Genomic DNA, 25,025 nt, shown 5'->3' with positions numbered 1-25,025 from the left:
CGGCATCATAACTGACTTCAGTTGGCAAATTCTCACCTTCGATGGCCACTTGCATGCTGGAGAAGTGTGCTCTTCATGGATGAATCCCGGTAACAAACTGTAGCGGGCAGATAGCAGACAGTATGGCATCGTGTGGGCGAGCGGTTTGCTGATGTCAACATTGTGAACAGAGTGCCCCGTGGTGGTGGTGGGGTTATGTTATGGGCAGGCATAAACTACGGACAACAAACACACTTGCATTTTAATCGATGGCAATAAATGTCGCAATGATCTGTACACCATTCCTGGAAGCTGAAAATGTCCCAGTTCTTCCATGGCCTGCATACTCACCAGACATGTCACCCATTGAGCATGTTTGGGATGGTCTGGATTGACGTGTACGACTGCGTGTTCCAGTTCCCGCCAATATCCAGCAACTTCGCACAGCCATTGAAGAGGAGTGAGACAACATTCCAAAGGCCACAATCAACAGCCTGATGAACTCTATGCGAAGGAGATGTGTTGCGCTGCATGAGGCAAATGGTGGTCACACCAGATACTGACTGGTTTTCTGATCCACGCCACTACCTTTAAAAAAAAAAAAAGTTATCTGTGACCACTCATGTGAAATCCATTGATTAGGGCCTACTGAATTGATTTCAACGGACTGATTTCCTTATATGAACTGTATCTCAGTAACATTTTAGAAATTGTTGTATGTTGTGTTTATGTTTTGGTTCAGTGTAATTTGGCTGTCCTGGATTTACTATGTTACGTCTAGTCTATGAGACCAGGCTAAAATATGTATCCATGTGTTGCAGCATGCTCTTTCATCTTTCCAAGCACAAGTACCCCTGTCCCAGATAGGCCTATCAAAAGTTTTACAATAGTTACTACACAAAATAACATCTCCTCCTCACAATTTTAAAGTATGTGATCCATTTATTCAACCATGAAAATGAAGCCTACATGAATATATTTACAGTTAGGTTTTTCAACTCCTTTCACACTATAAAAAATGTATGCTACATATTCATGCTACAGGTGTTGCCCCCTCAATATGGGACCATCCTTATCTTTACACCCCACATCCTCATTTTGGCATATATTTATTGTATCTGGTTCTGAGGGCAGCTTTGCCTCGAGGGCAGAAACAAATGTGTTTGGTTAGATTTAGGCAAGTAATCCCAATTGGTTAAGGTTAGGCAGGTTCAGGGGTTGGATTAAGTTTAGGCAAGAAATGTGATTGGTTAAGTTTAGGGTTAAGGTGTATGGCAACCTGTGTGTAACATTAGTTCTGCCCTCAAAACAAGATTGAATAAGGTTAACTCCACTAAAAATTGCATTACAAATTTACATACCATAAATTATTTTACTCTCCAACAGGCTACCTTTAAGAAATTGAAAAATACAAAGTCAATGAGCTTCTTGCAACTCTGAATTAGACAATAATGTAACCCTGTATGGCTGAAGAGATCAAGTATCATCCTAAAGCAGGTGAAGCTTTTACACAGCAAGCAGATGTATTGGAACATTAAAGTGATTTATTGAACTTCCCTGGGGAGGATCATTTCCACAAGATTTTGAAGAGTTCCTGAAACATTTAAATGCCCCAAATTGCATGCCTGGCCCTCAAATTCATGTAGGTGAAAAATTATAAAACAGTTCTCAGCCTGACAAGCAATAATATGAAAAAGTAATCCCTTAATTTCAAGTGCTCTGTTGAAATTATTATTATTATTAAACATCTAGAGACCTCACACACTGTCTACTGTGGTGTAGATGGTGGTTATTTTGGCAAGTGTTCAGAAAGAATGTGCTAATGCTACTAACAATCCAGTAACAATTCAATTTTCACAAATGCTACCTGGGATTTGTTCCCTCAATAATATAACTTACATTCTAAAGTATAATCATTTGGATAAGATAAAGCACCAGGAAATTGAGAAAAGCAATGGCATGATTTGGATCAGAGAAGCAGAGAAAACGTCCAAACATTCTTCTCCAAGTAAGACATCAGCGCACTCTTGGTGCAGCGTTGAAGCATCTTAACGTATATTTCCACAGTGCTCCTCCTCCTCTTCATCGTACTCTATGGCTTTGGCCCAATCAAACACCAACCCCTTTCCCCTTTTTCGTGTTGACTCCTCCTCCAGGTTCTGAAGGGATTGTTGAGGCATCAGCAGTAGAGTAAACGTTCCACCTAGCCTATAAGGCTAACTGGAGTTTCTGCCATATTGGTTAACACCTATCCAGTCATTCCAGACTTCTGAGGGAGTGTCAACGAAGAATTAGGAATAGAGGCAGGAGATCAGTTTTGAATTGCGGCCGTCTCCTCCTCCCCATCCTCAGCCCTCATCCTCCTCCTCTTCCTCGTGGGAGGAGAGTGACCTGAGGCCTGGGGAACGGTGGTCTAGCGCCTCCTGCTGGACGTGTTGAATCGCCACAATGCCGGTGAGGAGGGCGTAGCTCAACATGGCGCCCAGGGCCACCAGGACCGACAGCAGTTGCTTGCGCCTCTTACCAGGCTCGTTGTCAGCGTCACCCCCTTCAGGCTGGGAGGACACCTTGCGACTGAAACCCTCTACACAAAAGAAAAAAGTGTGAGACATGAAATTGAAAAGTTATCAACATTAGCAAGTTATTTAATAGATTTTAGATATTATAATACTGCATGTACAGTATGTTATGTGTTCCCACACCTCGTCCCTCGCTGGGGAAGTAGAGCCCCAGGATGTTGGAGCAGAAGTGGCTCAGGTTGTCCAGTGACTTGAGGTGCTGCTGGAGTCTTCCATTGGGCAGTTTCATCTTCAGGATGGGCACCAAGTAGCCAAAGACAAAGGCGTCCAGAGATGAAGGTCTGGAGGGAACAGCATCATGTAGTTAGAGATACATATGGATGCCATGCAAGTGAATTAAGTTGAGGTGCTGAATTCCCAGTTGAATGTCTTGAGGTCGAACCTCTCTGTGTGGACTTACGAGTCTCCAAAGAAGAACTTGTTTGAGCCCAGCCTCTGAGAGAGAAGGTCCATACACTCCATAGCATCGCGGTACAGCTGGAGAGAGAAAGGTGATGACAGACTGTAAACTGACCTCAGGCCAAATTCTCACATAATTTCCACCATTTCGAGTTATGATATATTCCTTAATGAATTTCTGCAAGAGGTTATACCAAAACACTGGTCTAGAGTCAGCTTTCCCCATCCATATTCAGGTCTTTAACCATTACAGACTGAAGACTGAAAAAAGGTACCCTAGACCAGAGCCGTGGATTTAGATATGGCTCTGCCCTGGACCAGCGCTTTGGGAAACAAGTCGAGTTCCCATGGCAACACTATAAACCATTACATCATCACAGGGAGCAACGATGACTGAAGCATGTGTCAGCTCAGCTATGGGGGCATGTCCAATGTTCACACCTCTCTCAACACATGGTTTCCTCACAGCGTAAAACCCCCAATGGCCCTATTCACACATCATTCTTTTTTTGTGTATATATAACCTATCCCAATTCACACACCTGGAATTTTATGGCCATTTCTAGGTGTTTTTAATGAAAAGTAGTAGTATAACTTGCTAACGGCGGTGGTATATTTAAAATGCGTGTTGTACAAGACCGAACTGGACAAGAACTCCAAACCAAAACATGCGGTTGACACTCAGGAAATAGTCTAGAGCAACATTTTTCATTTAGAAAATTGTTTATTGGTTTTTACTGTGCACAGGCGTTTCAGCATGGATTCCTTCCTCAGTGCATGACTGCATGAGCGCCAACCACATATTTTGGTATTTTTGCGGAGTGATAAAAAAACACACAAAAAAAACGGTGGTCTCTGGTCCTCAGTCAACGTAAACAAAAATGCTTTCTCAACAATATATGTAGGCATTTCCAGTTAATTAAATCCAATAAGGTTTTCCTTCATACCAATTTTAAAAAATCATCAAAGCGTTACGAAGTTTAGCTATAAACAATATAAATTATATGGTACCAATACAGTATCCCCTCCCCCACTAGACTGGTTGCAAAGGGCCCTATAATAAAATGTTATTTGGAAAGATTAGAAAGACTATTAAAACAATAGTTGCCTTTGGGTGTACCTACCCTACCTCCTCCATCTCCCCCTCCACTCACCTCCTTCTCCACCTCCTCCCCTGATGTCAACTCTTCGTCTCCCCTGACCAGCCTCAGCCTCTCCAGCTGCTGGCGCTGCATGCTGCCTGGCAGGAAGAAGTTCAGGGGGAATGGGGCATGCTCCGCGTGCCAGCGCCGAGTCACCTCCACATAGTTCTTAGGGTCAATCCACCGAGTATAGACCTAGACCAGAAAGAGAGAGAAGCACCAAAGTGTGAAAGAGATGCAAAAGGGCTTCTACAAGCTGGAGGTAATGACATTTTATTTACTATGAATTAGAATCCTTAGGATATTCAGATGATTTCAAACAGACACAAAATACAGCAGTTGAGCAACACATTTAGGCATTGATGTACAATGCTTGAGAGCACAGTGGCTGTTTATCCCACTTCAAAGTGCTGCAGGAAGCCACATGTTGTTCCATGTTGACACTGTCCTGCTGGCACAGGAAACAATGTTTGAGGTATTTCTTTATAGGACACAATGGCACCAGGTATAATTACCTACAATCTTTCTAGTGAGACAGAGAGAAGCGAGATTAAGTAGGACAAAAACGCAGTAAGCGGTTATGTGACAAAATAAAATAAATTAAGCAAATTAGAATAACATTTTGCGATAATCAGTGTGATGTGGCACCACCCAGTCACTAGTGCACAACTAGTGACATATTCCACGTCATCTCATTCTTGCATAAATGTCTTCTACAACCTTCTCACTCATTCTCTCCACACACACACACACTCTCTCTCCCTCCCTTCAGCCCCCTCCCTGTCTGTCTTGTTCTCTCTGAGTAACTGAGTGATCCTCACCAGAGCTGGCATCAGTTTTTCCTCCAGGAGTGAGATGAAGGCCAGAGTGTCTGCTCCCTCTTTGGCAGACAGGTCGAAGTCGGCATTGTATTTCTGAAAGATAGGATCATATCACAACACACTTCAGGCATTTCATCACCTTTCACGAACATCACAGACAGGATTCACGGACCACAATATTTTAAACCAGTCTCGCTGTCGTCAGGTATTCTAAGTAGTTTTTAAAGCCCTTCTGGAACAATACCATAAGCAGCCTTGGCCCGATTACACCATTAGCACTTTCCATGTTCTCCAGAAACCCATTCAAAAAACGGAAAAGCTACCTCTAAGTGGAGGCCTTTATGGGACTCCTGGCAGTCTAGGTGTTCTGGGTCAAGTGCTTGCCATCTAACCTCATGACTGCAGGGCAGTCAGTCTGAAATGGTGCATGCTAGGGTCAAGAAGAACTCAACATGACTGGAAATCTGAGAGGTTCTCTCTCCCTCCCTCCCTCCCTCCCTTCGGAGAGTAAAATAAGCAGTTTTGGACTGACTTTGGGAGGGTTGTCTGGAAACCCCACCATCCTTACCCCTTTACTGTCTAATCCTTTGGGATGATCTCACCAGGCTTTCCCCCCTGGTCGCTCACATTGCCACCACCACAGCACTTATCAATCTGCTTTGCATTGTGGTTTCTAACATCCCTACTGCAGTAGCTCACAACCCACCTACCACAGTCAGGGGGCAGTTAGTATCTTGGCTAATGGGTTCCATCTGGGCATAAGCTGAAGTGTGCATTTAATTGAGCTTGGGGGATGGGAGGAAATATCATAGGAAACATTGCTTTTCTCAATGGGAAATTGGGTCATATAAACTGTTGTGACAAGAGAATCCACCAGTAGTTGAGTTCAGGGGCCATAATTCACTTTAAGCAAGTGTGGAACAGAGCATGGAGCAGCTCTTTCAGACAAAGCAAAGGACTGTGCTGTACATGAGCAGGCGGTCTCTCTGTCACCTGTTTCCTGAGGTGGATGATGATGTCACTGGGCCGAGAGAGGTTCCCATTCTCGCTGGTCTTCAGGGCAGGCAGGGAGCCTAGCAAAGGGAAAACGCATCATAAAGACAGGCATCTCACAACACCACTCATTAACAGCCACTGTTAATTTGACCATTACAGACCAATGGAGAGAGAACATGAGAGTGGGATAGAGAGAAAATGTAGAGATGAAGGATAGAGAGAGAAGGCAGAGGTGAGAGCCATTGGTGAAGAGAGGAAAGACATTAAGTCTGGACAGTAAGAATCAAGAAAAGCAGATGGAGAAATAATATAGTAAAAGAGAGGAATAACAACAAGAACAAAGTGAAAAGAAAGGGATGTTATATAACTACAGCTATTTTCTGCCCATTTTATAGAGAGCAAATGTTCCTTCCAATCAATGTCTCCCTGTGTTCCCTTTGATTATAGGAGAATATGCCTAGTTCTGAAGTAAATGAATGCAGCCATGTTTCAAGTTGAGACAAAAAATATATACAAAAAGGACCTAAAAAGGAAAGACAAGACATCTTACCAGTGGGACTTCTCCAGGGGTTGCCGATCTTGTGAAGTTTGAGGGGTGCGCCTGCAAACTTTGCATAAGCCTGAAGTAAACAGAGATAATTAACAGGTTAACGCTGAGCTAAACAATTTTGAGCCAGACATACCTTAGTTTCCACAGCCTTCGATAAGAAACAGGCCAAATCCCCCAGGAAGCATCTGAGCTGGGCCCAAAATAACTCCACTGACATAAAGGGAGCGGGAGGGAGGCATGAACACCTCAATTAAGGCAGACTCTAAGGACATAATACACAGGGTGTAAAAACAAACAGCAAGCATATAAACAACATGACTGTGGGATAGGCTGCCTAACTCTAGACACCACATACACCAGGCTATACTCCATAACCTTTAGCACCACAGCAAAGTCTCCACCTGTTTTTTCCCTGAGGGCATAAAACACCCGGAACAACAAAAATGATGAAATTAAAGGTTGACACTAGGAATGAGACATTGAGCCTTCTGAAAAGGATGGGGGGAAAAAACTTTGCGCAGGTGCAAAATAGCAAATTAATTATTTGTAAAAACCTGGCCCTAATCAGTGTGGACGGACATAAACACCTGTAAATGTAACCATGTAGACAACACAATACTTATTTTATCAATGGGAGAGGGGCATTTCTTGCGTCAGACTGTTCGGATGGAGGTTATGGAAGAAAGGATGTGGAGCCTGCCCTGTCAGCTGGCAGGCAGAGAAAGAGTCCTGGAGCATGCAGTGTGAGTACCATGAGGGCAAGGGAAGGGGAGTCATGGGTAGCAGTGCCAGTTGTGATGGAACAAACTGTTCCTGAAGAGATAAGTAGCCTATAAGGAGATGGGCAAAGTAGAAGGAAAGCAGTAAAAGACCAGAGTAAAAAGGAGAAACTTCAATAGGCCTAATAGAAATAGAATAGGTGTCTAAACTAGCCTACATTTGCAAACTAAGACCAGGGCCCAGATTCACAAAACAAAAACGTAACAAGATTTGTAAGAAAATAAATAAGTTCATAAGATAGTTCGTAAGTGCAATTCCTCAACAATATTTTAAGATTTAATTATTTTCTTACGAACTTCTCAAATATCTTATGAATCTTCTTAAGATGTTTGTTGCTAGGCAACCAATTTAGCTAGCTATCTAGCTAGCAATGGCAATCATGTTAGCATACTTCGTACTGAGAATACTGTTCTAAAACATGTTGTTGGGTTTAAAATAATCAATACTGAAACTTTCAGATGAAGTTTGTGAGTGAATTAAACATGTTCTATTGCTTTCATGAGCTTATTCTCTCACTGCCCAGAGTTTAGGACAAGGGTTTATCTATCTTGGAATTAAAAACAAATCCAATAACTTTATTTTCAAGAATCAAATTCCTTCTTAACTTTTTGCTTAAGGAGAAACAAAATAAATAGGGCAATAACATTTCCAATAACCTTTTTGAGGAATAGCAACTTTGCTATTAGTTAAGGAAAAAAATGGCAGTTAAGAAGAAATGTCTTCTTAAGGTTTTGTGAATCTGGGCCCTGGTCACTATTCATTGAACGTATGGTCCTGCATTTCCGCTTACTGTGTCCTGCACTCACAAGGGAAATCATATCGCTTAATGAAATAAGCAAACAGTAATAGACTGCATTAATATGCCTTTCACTGGACCTCAAAGCAATTGTAGTATTGCAGCAGACTTGATACAAAGTAGCCTAAAGACACATTGCACTGTAGATTGACAAGGCAAATGTGGACAGCAACATGTATGATTGTGTCTGGCTGATTGATAGACATTCATAAAATGACATTCCAATAAATGTGGTTTGGCAAAGTTGAACAGATCAACTTGACTGTGCTTGCAGACAGGCGTAACGGGATGTTATGTCATGGAAAAGAAGAGGTAATTCCTTCCACATTGTCTGCAAGTACTCACAAACCCCACTTTCAGCTGGCCCCAGGGCATTAACTGTAAGTCGCTCTGGATAAGAGCGTCTGCTAAATGACTAAAATGTAAATGTAATTAAGAATGGCCTTATTGCTTTAACGTATCCTACAATCATCAAAACCGATAACACAGCTAAAATAATTGATAGTCATTCAATACCTTTTACCTCAGAGAAGAAAGATAATCATGTAATTTAGGGTCTGCCCACAACAATGACAAACTGATCATATCACAAATCACAAGCAGACATTTGGATTAAGTAAAGTACAGTACACAACCGTAGCTTATTTAGGGTGTACAATGTACAGCAATAGTATCAACATTGGGCATGGTGCTCCACTGTGAATGACAAATCTCACTTCAGATTGAAAGAAAAATTCATTAAAGAAGGCAGAACTAGATCTTCAATAATGGAATAGCCTGTGAAAGTTAGGAGGAAGGAATGGAGAAAAGCTGAGGATTTCTTCGCTGTTGGCCAAAGTCAGCCAACCAGTTGGCAAAAACGTCATTAAACAAATCAAAGGCTGACATCATGGCTATGACTTTATTAGTTATTTCCTCCTCAATTTTGTATCTTTGGTTGTAAACCGAAGACGAGCTAGACTGAAAATAAATCATTCATATATTCATACCTACCCTACAGGTCTAAAAGACACATACATAATATAACAGTAGGCCTATACAGATATGTAGTATAGGTGTAGGCCTAGCTAGAATTAATTACTGTGCATCCTGCATAACATAACATAACACACACACACACACACAGAACACCTGCTCTTTCCATGACAGACTGACCAGGTGAAAGCTATGATCCGTTATTGATGTCACCTGTTAAATCCAATTCAATCAGTGTAGATGAGTTAAATAACGATTTTTAAGCCTTAAGACATGGATTGTGTATGTGTGCCATTCAGGGGGAGAATGGGCAAGACAAAATATTTAAGTGCCTTTGAACGGGGTATGGTAGTAGGTGCAGTTTGAGTGTGTCAAGAACTGCAACGCTGATGGGTTTTCACGCTCAACAGTTTCCAATGTGTATCAAGAATAGCCCACAACCCAAAGGACATCCAGCCAACTTGACACAACTGTGGGAAGCACAGAGAGGGGCACATAACTTTGGATATGTGAGTACAGAATCACACACATACAGTACCAGTCAAAAGTTTGGACACACCTACTCATTCAAGGGTTTTTCTTTATTTTTACCATTTACTACATTGTAGAATAATAGTGAAGTCATCAAAACTATGAAATAACACATATGGAATCATGTAGTAACCCAAAAAGTGTTAAACAAATCAAAATATATTTTAGATTCTTCAAAGTAGCCACCCTTTGCCTTGATGACAGCTTTGCACACTCTTGGCATTCTCTCAACCAGCTTCACATGGAATGCTTTTCCAACAGTCTTGAAATAGTTCCCATATATGCTGAGCAATTGTTGGCTGCTTTTCCTTCACTCTGCGGTCCAACTCAACCCAAACCATCTCAATTGGGTTGAGGTCGGGTGATTGTGGAGGCCAGGTCATCTGATGCAGCACTCCATCACTCTCCTTCTTGGTCAAATAGCCCTTACACAGCCTGGAAGTGTGTGGGGTCATTGTCCTGTTGAAAAACAAATGATAGTCCCACTAAGCGCAAACCAGATGGGATGGCGTATCACTGCAGAATGCTGTTGTAGCCATGCTGGTTAAGTGTGCCTTGAATTCTAAATAAATCACAGACAGTGTCACCAGCAAAGCACCCCCACACCATCGCATCTCCTCCTCCATGCTTCACGGTGGGAACCAGACATGCGGAGATCATCCGTTCACCTACTCAGCATCTCACAAAGACACGGCGGTTGGAACCAAAAATCTCAAATTTGGACTCATCAGACCAAAGGACAGATTTCCACCAGTCTAATGTCCATTGCTTGTGTTTCTTGGCCCAAGCAAGAATCGTATTATTATTATTATTATTATTGGTGTCCTTTAGTAGTGGCTTCTTTGCAGCAATTCGACCATGAAGGCCTGATTCACAGTCTCCTCTGAACAGTTGATGTTGAGATGTGTCTATTACTTGAACTCTGTGAAACATTTATTTGGGCTGCAATTTCTGAGGCTGGTAACTCTAATGAACGTATCCTCTGCAGCAGAGGTAACTCTGGGTCTTCCTTTCCTGTGGCGGTCCTCATGAGAGCCAATTTCATCATAGCGTTTGATGTTTTTTGCAACTGCACATGAAGAAACGTTCAAAGTTCTTGAAATGTTCCGTACCGACTGACCTTCATGTCTTAAAGTAATGATGGACTGTCGTTTCTCTTTGCTTATTTGAGCTGTTCTTGCCATAATATGCACTTGGTCTTTTACCAAATAGGGCCATCTTCTGTATACCAACCCTACCTTCTCACAACACAACTGATTGGCTCAAACGCATTAAGAAGGAAAGAAATTCCACAAATTAACAAGGCACACCTGTTAATTGAAATGCATTCCAGGTGACTACCTCATGAAGCTGGTTGAGAGAATGCCAAGAGTGTGCAAAGCTGTCAAAGGCAAAAAGGGTGGCTACTTTGAAGAATCTCAAATATAAAATATATTTGGATTTAACACTTTTTTGGTTACTTCATGATTCCATATGTGTTATTTCATAGTTTTGATGTCTTCACTATTATTCTACAATGTAGAAAATAGTAAAAATAAAGAAAAACCCTGGAATGAGTACGTGTCCAAACTTTTGACAGGTACTGTATATACACTATACATTAGGCCTAGGCAAAACGGCTATATGAAAAACAACAAATTAAACTATAAACCAGGCTTCAAAATCCACACCGTCCTCTCCTCTGCATGAGAAACTACAAACAGGTGCTCGTATTTGAGTACTAGCCTATATTGCACTGCCAAGATCATTTTTTCCAGCATTGCTTAATAAAACAGGGCAACACACTTCTCATCTGAGGAATGTAAAGAGAGACACTCCTCTTCTGGATATGTATGAATGCCAAATGGTAGGCTACTACTGATTTTTTAAATAAATAACAGACTACCAGTGGAATTGTATCTTAGCATCACTAGGGTATCACTAGACTAGGGTTAGGCTACGGGCAATTCCACAGTAAAAGAATGATGCTGATTATTTACTTTAAAATGTATGCCAAACTTTGCATCGGCACTGTCCTTCAAGTAAATGTGTTTTTGTAAAATTGCCTATGTAAATTGTTAAAAGTAGTCCTTGTGCATAGAGTTGTATGGTTTGTTTAACTTTGCAATCATTGGTTTTTGTTTGACATTCATTTTAAAGTGAAAAGTCTAAGTCTCAGCTTCAGTCTGTTACTGACTAAACATCAATATCTTACATGTTCTAATTAACTAGGCTTACTATGATAATTAGACTAGCCATTGGCAATAACGTATGCTTTAAACATAGGCCAATCCAGCAGTAACCATCAAGTAGATATGCTAATGCTTTTATTTTTAAATAAGTCAAAAATATATATTTTTTAAAGAAAATTCTGGAGGGTTCTCTAATTCACTTTTACAATGACCTAATAGGTGGAATGTACAGACGTCTAGCCTAAATGCAGTGACATGGTGCCAGTTCACTGAATGGAAAGAATGAGGTCTGTGAATGTGACACATCATCACACACATAAATCTACCCGATTGCAGTGAAAACCCAGGGGGGCATCCTGGAAAACTCTGAATGAAATTGCTCATTTCCAGACAAGATTTTGTCCAAGAGTATGATGTGTCACTAACATGCCTCCAGTTCAGTAGTCAATTTGTGGTTTTAGAGACCATACTGAGACACAAATTAAAAGCAAGCAAGATGTGCATTTTCCAACCACCAAAAAAGTAGCAGGGGAGGAAAGTCACTTTCCAGACCCACATTTTACATCTTGTTCCCTCCAGTAAGGTGTGGGTCCAAGATATACATGTTTAAAAATGGTTTCATGTCTGAAATTTTTCCAGGGAGGAAAAGGTAGCTTATGATGCTCATGTCTGGTTTACTCAAGGCTGCAAGGTAATATAAGCTGTCATATGTGGCTTGTGAACAAATCAGTCATTTAACTGAACATGCACAATGGAAATATTGTGGTTTACAGTAATACATTAGACGTTTTGGGTGGCCATGTATTCAGAGACAACCAAATGGAACATTAGAGGTATGTTCAGCTAAATCAAAAACACTGCTTCCAGTCAGATACGTACAACACAATCTTTGGGGTTTGTATACATGGGTACCATGAGAACTGTACCATGATGGACATACCTGTGGTCCTCTGTAGCTCAGCTGGTAGAGCACGGCGCTTGTAACGCCAAGGTAGTGGGTTCGATCCCCGGGACCACCCATACACAAAAAAAAAATTATGCACGCATGACTGTAAGTCGCTTTGGATAAAAGCGTCTGCTAAATGGCATATTATTATTATTATTATACCAGGAATTTCCTGAAAGAAACTGAGGGGGGAGCTAAAGCCATTTACAGTTGCCTCTGATGCAGTGCAGCGAGAGGCTTGGAGTTAGCTAATAAAGCCAGATCCCATAAAAGCTGTGTATAGATTGCACACTGCACAGATTCCTTCATTACTTCCTCTTCATTTGTCAACTTTAGGGCTATAACATTGGGAGGGTAGCCGAACACCTGCATGGTCTGTGTGGTTAATCATGTGTTAGGCTATGCTGCATTCCTATGTTGAATTTATGGATTATGATTGTAATGTTCATAATTCATGATTGACAGGTAAACATACGTTCAAACATTTGGCACCAGTAGTTAGGGATAGCCTACAAGATGACAGGTCATAAACTCTCCAGTCCAGATGCTAATAATTATTAGGATTCTTTGGGTGTCACAACATGCAGCTAGCTGCTTTAATGCCATTGTTTCTGAATCTAGGCCTATTATTATAGCTGTGTTGCAGAATATTGTATGGCAACACACACACACACACATTTGTTCTACTATCCTTGTGGGGACCAAACAATTGATTCCCATTCAAAATCCTATTTTCCCTAACCCTAACCTAATCCTAACCCCAAACCCTAATTGTAACACTAACCCTAAACCTAGCCCCTAAGACTAAAATAGCCTTTTTCCTTGTGGTGACCGGCGAAATGTCCCCACTTGTCCGAATTTTCCTTGTGAGGACTTCTGGTCCCCACAAGGATAGTAAAACAAAAACACACACACTCACACCAGTGGTGGTCGGTGCAGTTTAGGATTAGGGAGGACTTTTTGTATTTTTATGAGCATGGCCATTTCTATTACAGCGTATTGGATGACTCATTCCTACTCCATTCACCCAGCTCAATGTAACATCGATAGGTTTAGGCTACTACATGATACAAAAATGTGCCCTATACCCATCGTTGCTACATTTGACATTTTAGTCATTTAGCAGACGCTCTTATCCAGAGCGACTTACTGGAGCAATTAGGGTTAAGTGCCTTGCTCAAGGGCACATCGACAGATTTTTTCCCCTAGTCGGCTCTGGGATTAGAACCAGCGACCTTTCGGTTACTGGCACAACGCTCTTAACCACTAAGCTACCTGCCGCCGCTACAACCTAGACTACAAGTGAAAGTGTATAATAATAATAATAATAATATGCCATTTAGCAGACGCTTTTATCCAAAGCGACTTACAGTCATGCGTGCATACATTTTTTGTGTATGGGTGGTCCCGGGGATCGAACCCACTACCTTGGCGTTACAAGCGACGTAGGTGCACAAGCCGAGAGACAAATTGGAGTACTCAAGGTGAGAGACAGTGACACATTCAATACTGCCTGGCACATTCTTGCCTGTATCTAGCTGATCTGGGGTGTAATCATTAGTCCAAACAGTTTCTATTGGATAAATTCAGGTAGGTTCATCCCCATTTCGTTCTGTTTGCTTCCGTTTAAGAAACATTTTGCAACAGAAATCGGCAGAATGAATACACCCCTGATCACCCGCAAACACAGTTCACTTTCATAGCAGCCCCATACAGCATCATCACTTTGGTCGTTGAATAATTCCTTCTCGCATCTACGTGGTCTCCTCCTCTCTCCTTTTCCCTTCACTTGTGGACTCAAGTGCACAACACCATAGCTGTCTGTGACCAGGCAAAAAAAACACTCCAAGCCAAACCGTCATACAATAATCGCTAACGCTAACCCCTACACAGCCTACATCATTGTCAACATATTAGTTAACGTCATAGTCAACATTGCTACTAGAATTAATGTGTTAGTAAACCCACAATCCAATCAATGTGTACAATCACACAGTACAGGGAACAGCAAGCAGTTACACCAGCGGGCCCCGGTGGCACTAAATTAATAAAACTGAAAGCTTACCTTGACTTGGAAGTGTTGGAGTGTTGGATAGCCTTAGCTAGCTAACATAAAAATAGCATTCCTCTCTGTTTGAGTCAGGTTGTTGAGTAGGCTAATTAGCTGCATTAGCTAGCTAGCTAAGTAAGTGAAAGGTAAACTAACTAAAATGAAATATAGCTAGCTCCCTCTTTCTCGCTCACTCTGCTGCTTCTCCTTCATTTTTGAAGAAATTAATTTGTTCAAAACGGTTCAACTATTGTCTTTCTCTCTCTGAGTCAACTACTCACCAAACTTTATACACTGCAGTGCTAGCTAGCTGTAGCTCATGCTTTCAGTACTAGATGAATTCTCTGATCCTTTGATTGGATGGACAACATGTCAGTTCATGCTGCAAGAGGTCTGATAGGTTGGAGAACGTCCTCCAGAAGTCATCATAATTACTGTGTAAGTCTATGAAAGGGGGTGAGAACCATGAGCCTCCTAGGTTTTGTATTGAAGTCAATGTACCCAGAGGAGGATGGAAAATAGCTGTCCTCCAGATACACCATGGTGCTATCCTAGAGGGTGCTGTTAAAGCTACTGTAGAACTTCATTGCAAAACACTGTTTTAATCAGTTATTTGGTGACATATTAATATATTTAGTATAGTTTTATATAAAAAAGGTTAACTTTTTTAATGTTTCACTATTTGTATTTTTCTGAAATTCACTGAGTAGGATGGTCCTCCCCTTCCTCCCCTGAGGAGCCTTCACTGAGAGGCACACAGGCAGGTAGAGTGAAGGTTTACTGTAGTTACAGCTGTTTACCTAGACCTGCTTGTTTGCAGTGTGCATTGATTTAGTTAGCTAGGTACATTAAATTATCTACATTCTTGTGAGATTTATTTGCAAATTGCCAGTGCATGCTGCTGTTGTTGCTAGTTAACTTCCGTTAGTTAGCTAAGTTAGCTAATACCATTTTCTTACATTGGACGCCACTACAGTTACGGGTCGATAGAGACAATTGATAACCTTTCAGACAATTAAAAAAAAAAAAGTTCACCTTGCACTGTAATTACATGGTACCAGCCCATGTAACGTTAACTATCATGTAAATACACTACCGGTAGTTACGGTGAAATGTTTACTGCAAATAGCTAACGTTAGACAACTAATAGATAGCCATGTCAGTGAGGGATGTGATGTCCAAGCCAACGCCATCAGCATTGACATTAGCTTGCAACTGAATATGAAGGCAGCCAAGCTGTGCTATCTTGAAATGTTGTTATTGCTGGAATTAAATCATAATTGATATCTTACCAATACAATTAAACACTCGGTGTCGACAGACGGTAAACCCCAATCGCCTTCCCAGCAGTACAGCTCAGAGGTAGCCATCTGCGTGGGGGCAGCCATCTTTAATTAAATTGAACGACCTTTTCACTCGGAAGTGATACCTCTCGTTGCCACAGACAACGTCTACGTTTCTTGTTCTGACTTGAAGAACGTTCTGTCTAGAGGTTTTTGAAGCTAGCCACCTCGGTCCATTGATAGAGTCCTTTGATATCTAAATAATGTATGATTAACAACATTCGGTCTATTACAATGGAACTTTGAACAACATTTGCCATTAGAAATAGAATTCAATGTATGTGCTTCCCCTATGTTTTTGTGGTGCAATATTTATCAGAATGTTGTAAATATTCTAAAAACAGTGGTCAAATTGGTCCAACAAACTGTGGTCAATGTTTTCCAAACATTTGGAGCAGGACTTTGACCTGGAAAATGTTTCCAGTGTCTTTGTCAGAATAGATTTAGCAGATGTTCTGAATAAGGATGGTGTATTTTTTCTTCTAAACCAATACATGGCTTTTTAATATGTGTTTGATGAAGATTAATGCTGGTATATTTCACTTTCACAGTTAAAGAGGCTTTTGTACTTTTCACATCTGTGGAAAATGACAGAAAAAAAGGGATAATTCATACCTCTATTTGCTCTTAAGAATGGTACTGTAACAATAACTTTTAACTCAACCTGTCCATCCATAGGCAGAATATAAAATATGAATGAAACTACTATATAATCTATATCAAATGCTTTTGTTTTACTTTCTTTCACTCACTAAAGATTAACGACAACAGGTCTACCTGCAATGTAAGCATTGATAGAAGGAGAAGACAGGGTAGAATGATCTACCTAAAGGCAAGGTTTTAACCCACCCGACGGAGCACTTAAACATGGAAATAATGCTGTGTCTGTTTTGCAACAAACTCAGCTCAGCAGCTGGCAGAGCCCGTGCCAGACAGACATGCACAAGCCATGACATCATCAAGCCAAGCAGGAGAAAAGGAGTTCACTCATTCCTATCTGGACAAGGGGACAGGAGCCAAAAGACCACCACTCCTTCCTTCCTTCCTTAAAATGGTTCCACATCTAGTCCCTGCACACATTGAGAAATGTCAACCCCCCTCCCCATTTCCCCAAAATGTTCCTCCCATGATCCTATACACTGATTATCAAACAGTCTCATTATATGCTCAGTGTCAACACTTTTTTTGTAGACAGCACAACTGCATACCCCTCAATCTGACATGATTTACTTTAAGAAAGTTTAATGTGAAAGCAGCTGGTTGACCTTTTGAAGAGAAAAGGGGGACTTAGATGAAGTATTTTAGAGCAGGCTATATAACAGTCAGTTTCTAAAACTCTAAAACTCCACTGTTTTACAATGGTAATCAATATCTCCAGGTGTCTGGTTTATGGGCTGCTAGGGCACCTGGAGGGTTGAATGGTCTCTGCTTACTCAAGGAAAATTTAAACAGAAACTAAGTTACACCTCTTTACTACCCTCTTGTGGACAGTGACTGCAACATGATGAAGTGTCAAGTGAAGGAAACTGGCACAGCCTACAATAAAGGTATTGATTTACAGCCAGTGTGAATGGGAACCATAAACTAATAATACAGAATATAAATACGGTATAGATAATACATAAATTATTTCCACTTTCAAATACCTTAAGGTCAAACACCATCTGTGTTGGGATAAGAGCATCTGCTAAAATGATGTAAATCTGTGGGTTTGTGTTGCAACATCACAGAGATGAAAGATGCTTAATCATTTAAGTTAGAGAACGCACCTAACTTGTGAGACATTTTGAAATATTAGGAGGCAGAGCATTTGGACAAAAATGCTTACCATCAAATGGACCTGTGCTGTTCTACGTGCTGAGCATTATGTGAAACAAACAGGATGTACTATTTATGCTGAAGACAAAACAGATTACATCTGTGACTCATTTTTATAGCTGACTATTATCACAAAAATCTCATCAGCATACGACCAGAGAAACTAGATCACTCCATAAATGAAACTTGTATTTATCTTTAATGTAATTTACATTTGGCTATTATTTCAACAAGATTGAATTGTTTTTCATCACAAAGCTTGTAAAATGACAACACAATCTGACAACTTAAGTTCCTTATTCTAAAAGCTAAAATCCTTAAATCATTGACTCAAATAAGTAGGTCAGATAACATAAGCAAGCAAGCACAGAAGCATTTTGACAAACCGATGACCCTGAATGAATAAGCACTTCTTGTATGTTTTTGTAGAAAAGTGAATTCACATGTAAGGTGTTACAAGGGCAGCTTTAGCCTACTTATATTGTCTGTTTTTAGCTGTGGCTCTAGGTAAGGGTCTCCCACGACCAGCTCCAAACTTCAAACTGGCATACTGCACCTCAGTCAGACCCTGAATGACAAGAAAACACCATCATCATCATCATTACAAATAGTCATAGTAGAAAAAGTAGTAATAGTATAATCACACAAAAATAATACTTATAATAGTATAATACACAAACATTTATAAAAAGTTATTTTACCTGTGCACCATCCTGGTTGTGCTCACAGGGTTCACATATTTTCTTTCCTTTGGAAATATTATGATACAATATGTTAAAGATACTATTGATAGCCTATATAATATACTGCTGCTATAGATGTAGTAAAGTAATCAATCATGAATAACTAATCAAATACAAACAGTACTTACGAGGGTTGTGTCTCAGTCTGCAGACATACAAGGTGATGATAATCACCACAATAGAAAGAAGGATACACATGCCGCCCAAAGAGATGGCCAGAAACATTCCCTGTCTGGACCTCTCCATTCCTAAGAAGACACAATTTGTTTTGGCACATAAGAGTTTTACATTGTTCTAAACTTGTGCAGACAGACCTTCTAAACTAATTTAACCCAGAGCCCTGGGGTGATCTCTCTTACCCATCCTGCTGACTGTCTTGTTCATCTTCACCCCAGTGGTGCTCTCCATAACACAGGTGATCTCTTCACCTTCAGCCCAGGTATGGCCAGGTACAGAGAGCTGGACTCTGACACTGGCTGGCTTCTCTGACAGAACCTCAGGTAAACTCTCTGAGGACTGAACCTTCCCCCCCACCTCCCAGTACACCCTGGCCTGACTGGGATCCAGCCCAGACACCAGGCACATGAGTGGGACTGGGGATGAGGGGGCCTCCTGCCAATCCACGGGCACCAGGACCTCCAGAGTAGTGTCAGAGGTGACAGGGTCTGGAAGAGAGAGGACAGAGGACATGACATGGCATGACTACCAATGTATACCTAAGCTGAAGAACATAGGCACATCCAGGTACTTTCCGCAGGAGTTGTAGACAAATTCGTGAAAAACAGAAAGGAAAACGCAGCACACGGCTGCTCATGCTCCCAGGTGATATTTATTTATTACAACGTTGCGACCCTTAGGTCGCCTGATGAAAACCTAAGGGTCGAAACGTTGTTATAAATAAATATCACCTGGGAGCATGAGCAGCAGTGTGCGCCGTTTTCCTTTCTGTTTTTTATTACTGTATACCTCCCAGGACTAGAAAAGATTAACGCTAATATAAACCATGGAGAAGCGTCTGATCTTACCAGAGACTTCCAGCACACTCCCATTGCCCATGTTCAGCATGGCACCGTTAAGCAGGGCACAGTAGAAGGTGCCCACACTTGTCCTGTTGGCGTTGATGATGTTCAGGAGGCAGGCTGTGTTGGTGTGGACACTGTAGGTTTTTTGAGGCCAGAGTGTGAGCTTTCTCATAGGTCCCACTTGCACCCATACGATATAAGAGCATTCCCCTCCCATTTCACTGATGTCACAGTGAAATGTCACATTGGTACCCTCTGCCACTGTTAGTGACCCTGGGTACTGGTACACCACTGCTCCTGCTGTGGGAGAGCATACACATAGTAAAACGTCTGACTATAGAGACTAAATCATCTGTAACTTGATATTTAATGTACAGTCATATACAACAACATTAGATGTTGTCAGTTTCAAAAATCTTACCAACAATCAAGTGTACAAGGAGAAATGTCACCTGCATCCAACTTGAAGACATCTTTAGGCTGAGGTGTTGTCACTCAGTAATGATGGTGGAGTTGTAGTGCACACATCAAGTGTCAAACTGCTGAGATTGCCAAACAGTGCAGAATATCTATGCACCGAAATAGGTCACCAACTCACACCACTCCTCCATCATTGCAGATAACGAGAGCAGCACTGACTCAAGTCATCACATGGCTTAGAATGTGCTTCAAAGTGATGCATGAACAATGTTGTTGTTCTGCAGCCTGGAGTATCTTAAAAACACACACACTTTTTATTTTTTTGAAATCATTGGAATTTCATTCACACAAGTGAAAACACTTAACAATCCAGGTTCACTTTCAAAGCCTCACAGCATTGCAGCGGCATTACACTTCTTACATCAATGTTGTTGTGAAATAGGGTGGCAGAACAGCATGAGTAGCGAATGTGCCAAGAAGTACAAAGAAGGTTAATCCACTTGGCAGTGTTTGTATAACAATTCACCTCCCTGTCCTCAAGTTTACGATACCCTGACCTTTCAGTACACCAAACTGTACATCACCAACTACATCACATATTGTTTCCTGATCTTTATATCTGTCTCAGCAATAGGAGAGAGAGTGTGCGCGAGAGAGAGAGCGAGTTTGGGGGATTGGGTAGAATTGAGGGGGATGGGGAGAAAGAGAGGTGTGTCACAATGTGTCTTTGTGTACTGTTATCAGGGAGAAAAAGTATAATTGTTGCAGGTAAGTAACAATTGTGTACTTGTAGGCAAGCCTAACTAGCTAGTTTACTTTGCATAGTTGCTTCAAATGCTTTCTCGCTTGTGTTTCTGGAAAAATACAATTGTAGGTAGGCTAACCACTGTGGGGTTCTATTTTCTTGTAACTGGATGTGATGCCTAGCTTAGAAAGAATGCATTAATGATTAAACATAAAAGGTTTGTACTGTACTGATATAAATTGTTTAACCTAACAAGCTGTGATTAATGTGAGGAGCTGTTTTAGGGAGTAGGGATTGATAAGAACTTGTGTCTCACATACACGAACACTGCCTCTTTGTGATCTGTGAACCGTCCGTAGGTACAAGGAGTACAGGGGAACAGTGTCTATGGGTGCTGACTCGAGACAGGGTGTGATGATAACAACTTATGCCTGGCAACAGTGTGCAACGGTAAAGCGCCGAGGGACTGGGACCAGCCTGTGCGCCAACGATTGGCTGAGTAAGTCTAAACCACGCTCAGTCTCTACTCTGATTGGCCAGCAGGGAGCGGGAACTATCTCTGTCAGAGTATTTGAAGAAGAACTTAGAACAATGGATCAGTTCTCTGAGTGCCCTGCGTGGTATTTCAGTGGACCTGTATATACGAACATCATATTTACCATTGAAGTGGTTTGCATTAATTAAAATACTAGTCTATTTTAGAAGACCTGTATTGACCTCTTTTGTTCCTAATACCAGATTTGAATTGACGCAACTTAACACCACTGAATGTCCTTAATTCAGATACCACAAAGTCATCCGTTTTCCGAGCAGATGACAAGGGTCCCACACATGCTGATGAGGGAAGTTGTGAAGGATGTGCACAATCTGGTCCTCTGTAGCTCAATTGGTAGAGCATGGCGCTTGTAACGGCAGGGTAGTGGGTTCGATCCCCGGGACCACCCATACGCAAAAATGTATTCACACATGACTGACTGTATGTCACTTTGGATAAAAGCGTCTGCTAAATGGCATATTATTACTATTATCTAAGATTTCCTTCTGAAAAAAGATTGCAGTCAGAGTGCAGTATAACTGCAGTATAACTGCTGTTAGAGTGCATTATCAGCCCAGTCAAAACTGTTCGCTGCTCTGGCACCCCAATGGTGGAACAAGCTCCCTCACGACGCCAGGACAGCGGAGTCACTGACCACCTTCCGGAGGTACTTGAAACCCTACCTCTTTAAGGAATACCTGGGATAGTATAAAAGTAATCCTTCTACTTTTTACTCCATAAATTTTCCCTGACACCCAAAAGTACTCGTTACATTTTGAATGCTTAGCAGGACAGTAATGGTCCAATACACGCACTTATCAAGAGAACATCCTTGGTCATCTCTACTTCCTCTGATCTGGCGACTCACTAAACACAAATGCTTTGTTTCAGAATGATGTCTGAGAGTCCGAGTGTGCCCCTGGCTAACCATAAATAAATAAAAACATGAACAATTGTGCCATCTGGTTTGCTTAATATAAGGAATTTGCAATTACATTTACTTTTGATACTTAAGTATATTTAAAACCAAATACTTTTAGACTTTTACTCAAGTAGTATTTTACTGGGTGACTTTCACTTTTACTCGAGTAATTTCCTATTAAGGTATCTTTACTTTTATTCATGTATGACGTTTGGGTACTTTTTCCACCACTGAGTACACTGCAGTTATTCTGCAATTACTGCATCCAAAATACCACAGTCGACTGCAGTTACTGCACTTTTACTGAAGTTTCAAAACGGCAATCTTTTTTTGTAAGGGTTTCCTGTTGCTCACTAGCCATTTCAATTAATGATACACACCCATTCATTCTGGAAAGATATAAATAATTTTAATACAACTGTCTCAAGACTAATCCTATCATATATCAAAATCAAAGGTTGGTTTATGTTTTTGTTGTTATTTTAGTCTTTGTAAACATCATGTCGACCTCATTGGCTGTCAGTCCTTGCCATTGCTCCATCTATGAATTTGAGAGTAGTTTCCCTCAGTTTACTAAACAGTGGCTGGGTCAGGCTGTTGATTTTGCCTCATGCCTTTTTTGTGCTTTGCTTCTCAAAGATTTACAGCACCAAGGTGATACTGATACTCCGACAGCAAATCCTTCTGGCCACGAGGTGGCGTCATACACCACGAATGTCTATTTTTGCGTTATCTTCCAGCGCGCACACCCATATAATCTAGGGTCCGCCCCCCGCCATACACCTGTCCTACCTGCACAGTTAACTGGGTGATAAAATAACTTTTTCTTTCAGACAGAAATAGTTTCTCATCAAGTAAGCAACCAGGCTAACTTCCACTGTGTGTATTTGGCTTTTCTTTTAAAAACGTTAGTCTACCTGTTGGATACATCATGGAGAAAATACCAATCAAATGTGGGATTATTCTTACTTTGGCTGTTTCAGGTATGACAGAAAACGTCTGTCTGTCTGTCTGTCTGTCTGTCTGTCTGTCTGTCTGTCTGTCTGTCTGTCTGTCTGTCTGTCTGTCTGTCTGCCTGTCTGCCTGTCTGCCTGTCTGCCTGTCTGCCTGCCTGCCTGCCTGCCTGCCTGCCTGCCTGCCTGCCTGCCTGCCTGCCTGCCTGCCTGCCTGCCTGCCTGCCTGCCTGCCTGCCTGCCTGCCTGCCTGCCTGCCTGCCTGCCTGCCTGCCTGCCTGCCTGCCTGCCTGCCTGCCTGCCTGCCTGCCTGCCTGCCTGCCTGCCTGCCTGCCTGCCTGCCTGCCTTCCTTCCTTCCTTCCTTCCTTCAGGGGTACTCTGGGCAGAGCAAAATTCTGTTGGTGATACGGTAACCGAAAAAGGTTTGGAACCACTGTTGTATGGGATGCATTGGACTGTGTTGTACTGTAACCTACACTTCTTAGATGTGGGGGTCAGATGGGGGTTCAATTGTTAATGTGACAATCAACAGGACCCCTAAACATATGGTAAACAGGTCTGAAAAATGATGGCTTCTCATGCATTACCTGAAGCCTGCTTTTATTCAGGCTATGATTGTAAACTGAGAATGGTGTCGCATCACTCCATTAGAGTTATAGACACTTGGAGAATCTATGCCAAGGTGCATTGAAGCTGTTCTGGCTCGTGGTGGCCCAACGCCCTATTAAGACACTTTATGTTGGGGTTTCCTTTATTTTAGTCAGATACCTGTATCTAAGTAAATCATACTTTGTGGTTTACGGAGAGTCAAACCTTATCAGCACACAACCAGAATACCACTTTTTCATGATTATCTTGTCCCCGGCTGCTCTGGAGCCTTCTTGAGGACATTTTGGCCTATTATATTTTTTAAACTTTAAGTTGCTTCCTCAGGTGACTCAAGTGATGCCAATATACTGGAGTTAAAACCCCCATTGAGAAGATTTTTTAAATCTGGTGTTTTGCTCAAGATAGCAAAACATCTATCATAATCTGTCATAATATGTCATAGTGTGTCATAATGTATAAAAATGTCTTCAGGGTTATGTAGTGTAGTAGCAGAATAGTATTATGGATTTACAATCGACCTCACTCAATCAAATATTAGGATAAGACAAAACCCTGGCATAAGACAAAACAACTTATTTCCTGCACTGAGAAAACACATTTGAAAACGTTGTTTTGGAAGAAATTAGTCTAAATAATGCATTATTGTAGTGATTGAAGATTATTGTTTTGTCTGGGTACTACAGAGATCACAGATGGTGACCCCCCTTTCAACTCAAAGTGTCTGTCTACAGATAATCATTTCCACAGTACAAGGATACCTTTATTGGCTGTAATTGGCACTTCAATCAGTCAGTCTCTAAGGGTAATGGCAGTAATTCATTAGATGGGTGTGTATCAGTATTTCTGCTCATTTCCGAATTTCGGCTTGTTTCCTCTTCTCCCGTACAGCACTCCTTTTCTTTGCTGATGTTGTGCCTGTTACCCATTTACGGAGGGCAACACCCAGCAGCAGTGATAAGACCACCGCAGCTCCGCTGTCCGCCTACTACTTATGCGTCAGAATCACCAACTGGATTTACACTGAGTCACTCAATAATCAAAACTCTAAGGAGTACAAACAGCTGAGGAAACAGGTGGAGCAGATGGTAAGAGTCTGTGGGTTTTTACTGCTCAAGTCAGTCCATAGATCTTCAACTAATCATTCAGTCTATACCCCCAAAATAACTCTTTGTCCTGGAGATACTTAATAGAATGGGCGC

General features: G+C 41.4%; 2 protein-coding genes across 2 annotated transcripts; both read right to left on the bottom strand.

Annotated features, from left to right (window-relative positions):
* Positions 1 to 901: 901 nt before the first annotated feature.
* Positions 902 to 16,114, bottom strand: LOC121572444 (metaxin-1). Its single transcript, XM_041884518.2, has 8 exons — positions 16,008 to 16,114; positions 6,467 to 6,536; positions 5,914 to 5,993; positions 4,921 to 5,013; positions 4,112 to 4,294; positions 2,959 to 3,035; positions 2,682 to 2,839; positions 902 to 2,563 (listed from the first exon to the last, which is right to left on the bottom strand). The coding sequence occupies exons 1-8, from the start codon at positions 16,101 to 16,103 to the stop codon at positions 2,328 to 2,330; spliced, it is 993 nt and encodes a 330-aa protein (XP_041740452.1). The 5' UTR covers positions 16,104 to 16,114; the 3' UTR covers positions 902 to 2,327.
* A 2,062-nt stretch (positions 16,115 to 18,176) lies between these two features.
* LOC121573076 lies at positions 18,177 to 20,129 on the bottom strand. The gene is made up of 6 exons (XM_041885109.2): positions 20,063 to 20,129; positions 19,645 to 19,941; positions 18,979 to 19,284; positions 18,748 to 18,867; positions 18,578 to 18,624; positions 18,177 to 18,444 (listed from the first exon to the last, which is right to left on the bottom strand). The coding sequence occupies exons 1-6, from the start codon at positions 20,112 to 20,114 to the stop codon at positions 18,349 to 18,351; spliced, it is 918 nt and encodes a 305-aa protein (XP_041741043.1). The 5' UTR covers positions 20,115 to 20,129; the 3' UTR covers positions 18,177 to 18,348.
* Positions 20,130 to 25,025: the final 4,896 nt, after the last annotated feature.

The sequence above is a fragment of the Coregonus clupeaformis genome, unplaced genomic scaffold (assembly GCF_020615455.1).
Source record: "Coregonus clupeaformis isolate EN_2021a unplaced genomic scaffold, ASM2061545v1 scaf0757, whole genome shotgun sequence".
Lineage (NCBI taxonomy): Eukaryota > Metazoa > Chordata > Actinopteri > Salmoniformes > Salmonidae > Coregonus > Coregonus clupeaformis.
The sequence above is the reverse complement of the archived record's forward strand: the minus strand, read 5'-3'. Positions and strand labels throughout refer to the sequence as shown.

What these genes read in the sequence shown, in the direction of transcription:
- LOC121573076 (XM_041885109.2), bottom strand. Translation starts at nt 20,114, where the DNA reads ATGTCTTCAAGTTGGATGCAGGTGACATTTCTCCTTGTACACTTGATT. An exon ending in CAGACTGAGACACAACCCTC is followed by an intron (nt 18,625 to 18,747) that starts GTAAGTACTGTT and finishes ATATTTCCAAAG; the next exon opens with GAAAGAAAATATGTGAACCC. An exon ending in ACAACCAGGATGGTGCACAG is followed by an intron (nt 18,445 to 18,577) that starts GTAAAATAACTT and finishes CTTGTCATTCAG; the next exon opens with GGTCTGACTGAGGTGCAGTA.
- LOC121572444 (XM_041884518.2), bottom strand. Translation starts at nt 16,103, where the DNA reads ATGGCTGCCCCCACGCAGATGGCTACCTCTGAGCTGTACTGCTGGGAA. An exon ending in AAAAACTGATGCCAGCTCTG is followed by an intron (nt 4,295 to 4,920) that starts GTGAGGATCACT and finishes TTTCTGGTCTAG; the next exon opens with GTCTATACTCGGTGGATTGA. An exon ending in AAGTTCTTCTTTGGAGACTC is followed by an intron (nt 2,840 to 2,958) that starts GTAAGTCCACAC and finishes TGTTCCCTCCAG; the next exon opens with ACCTTCATCTCTGGACGCCT.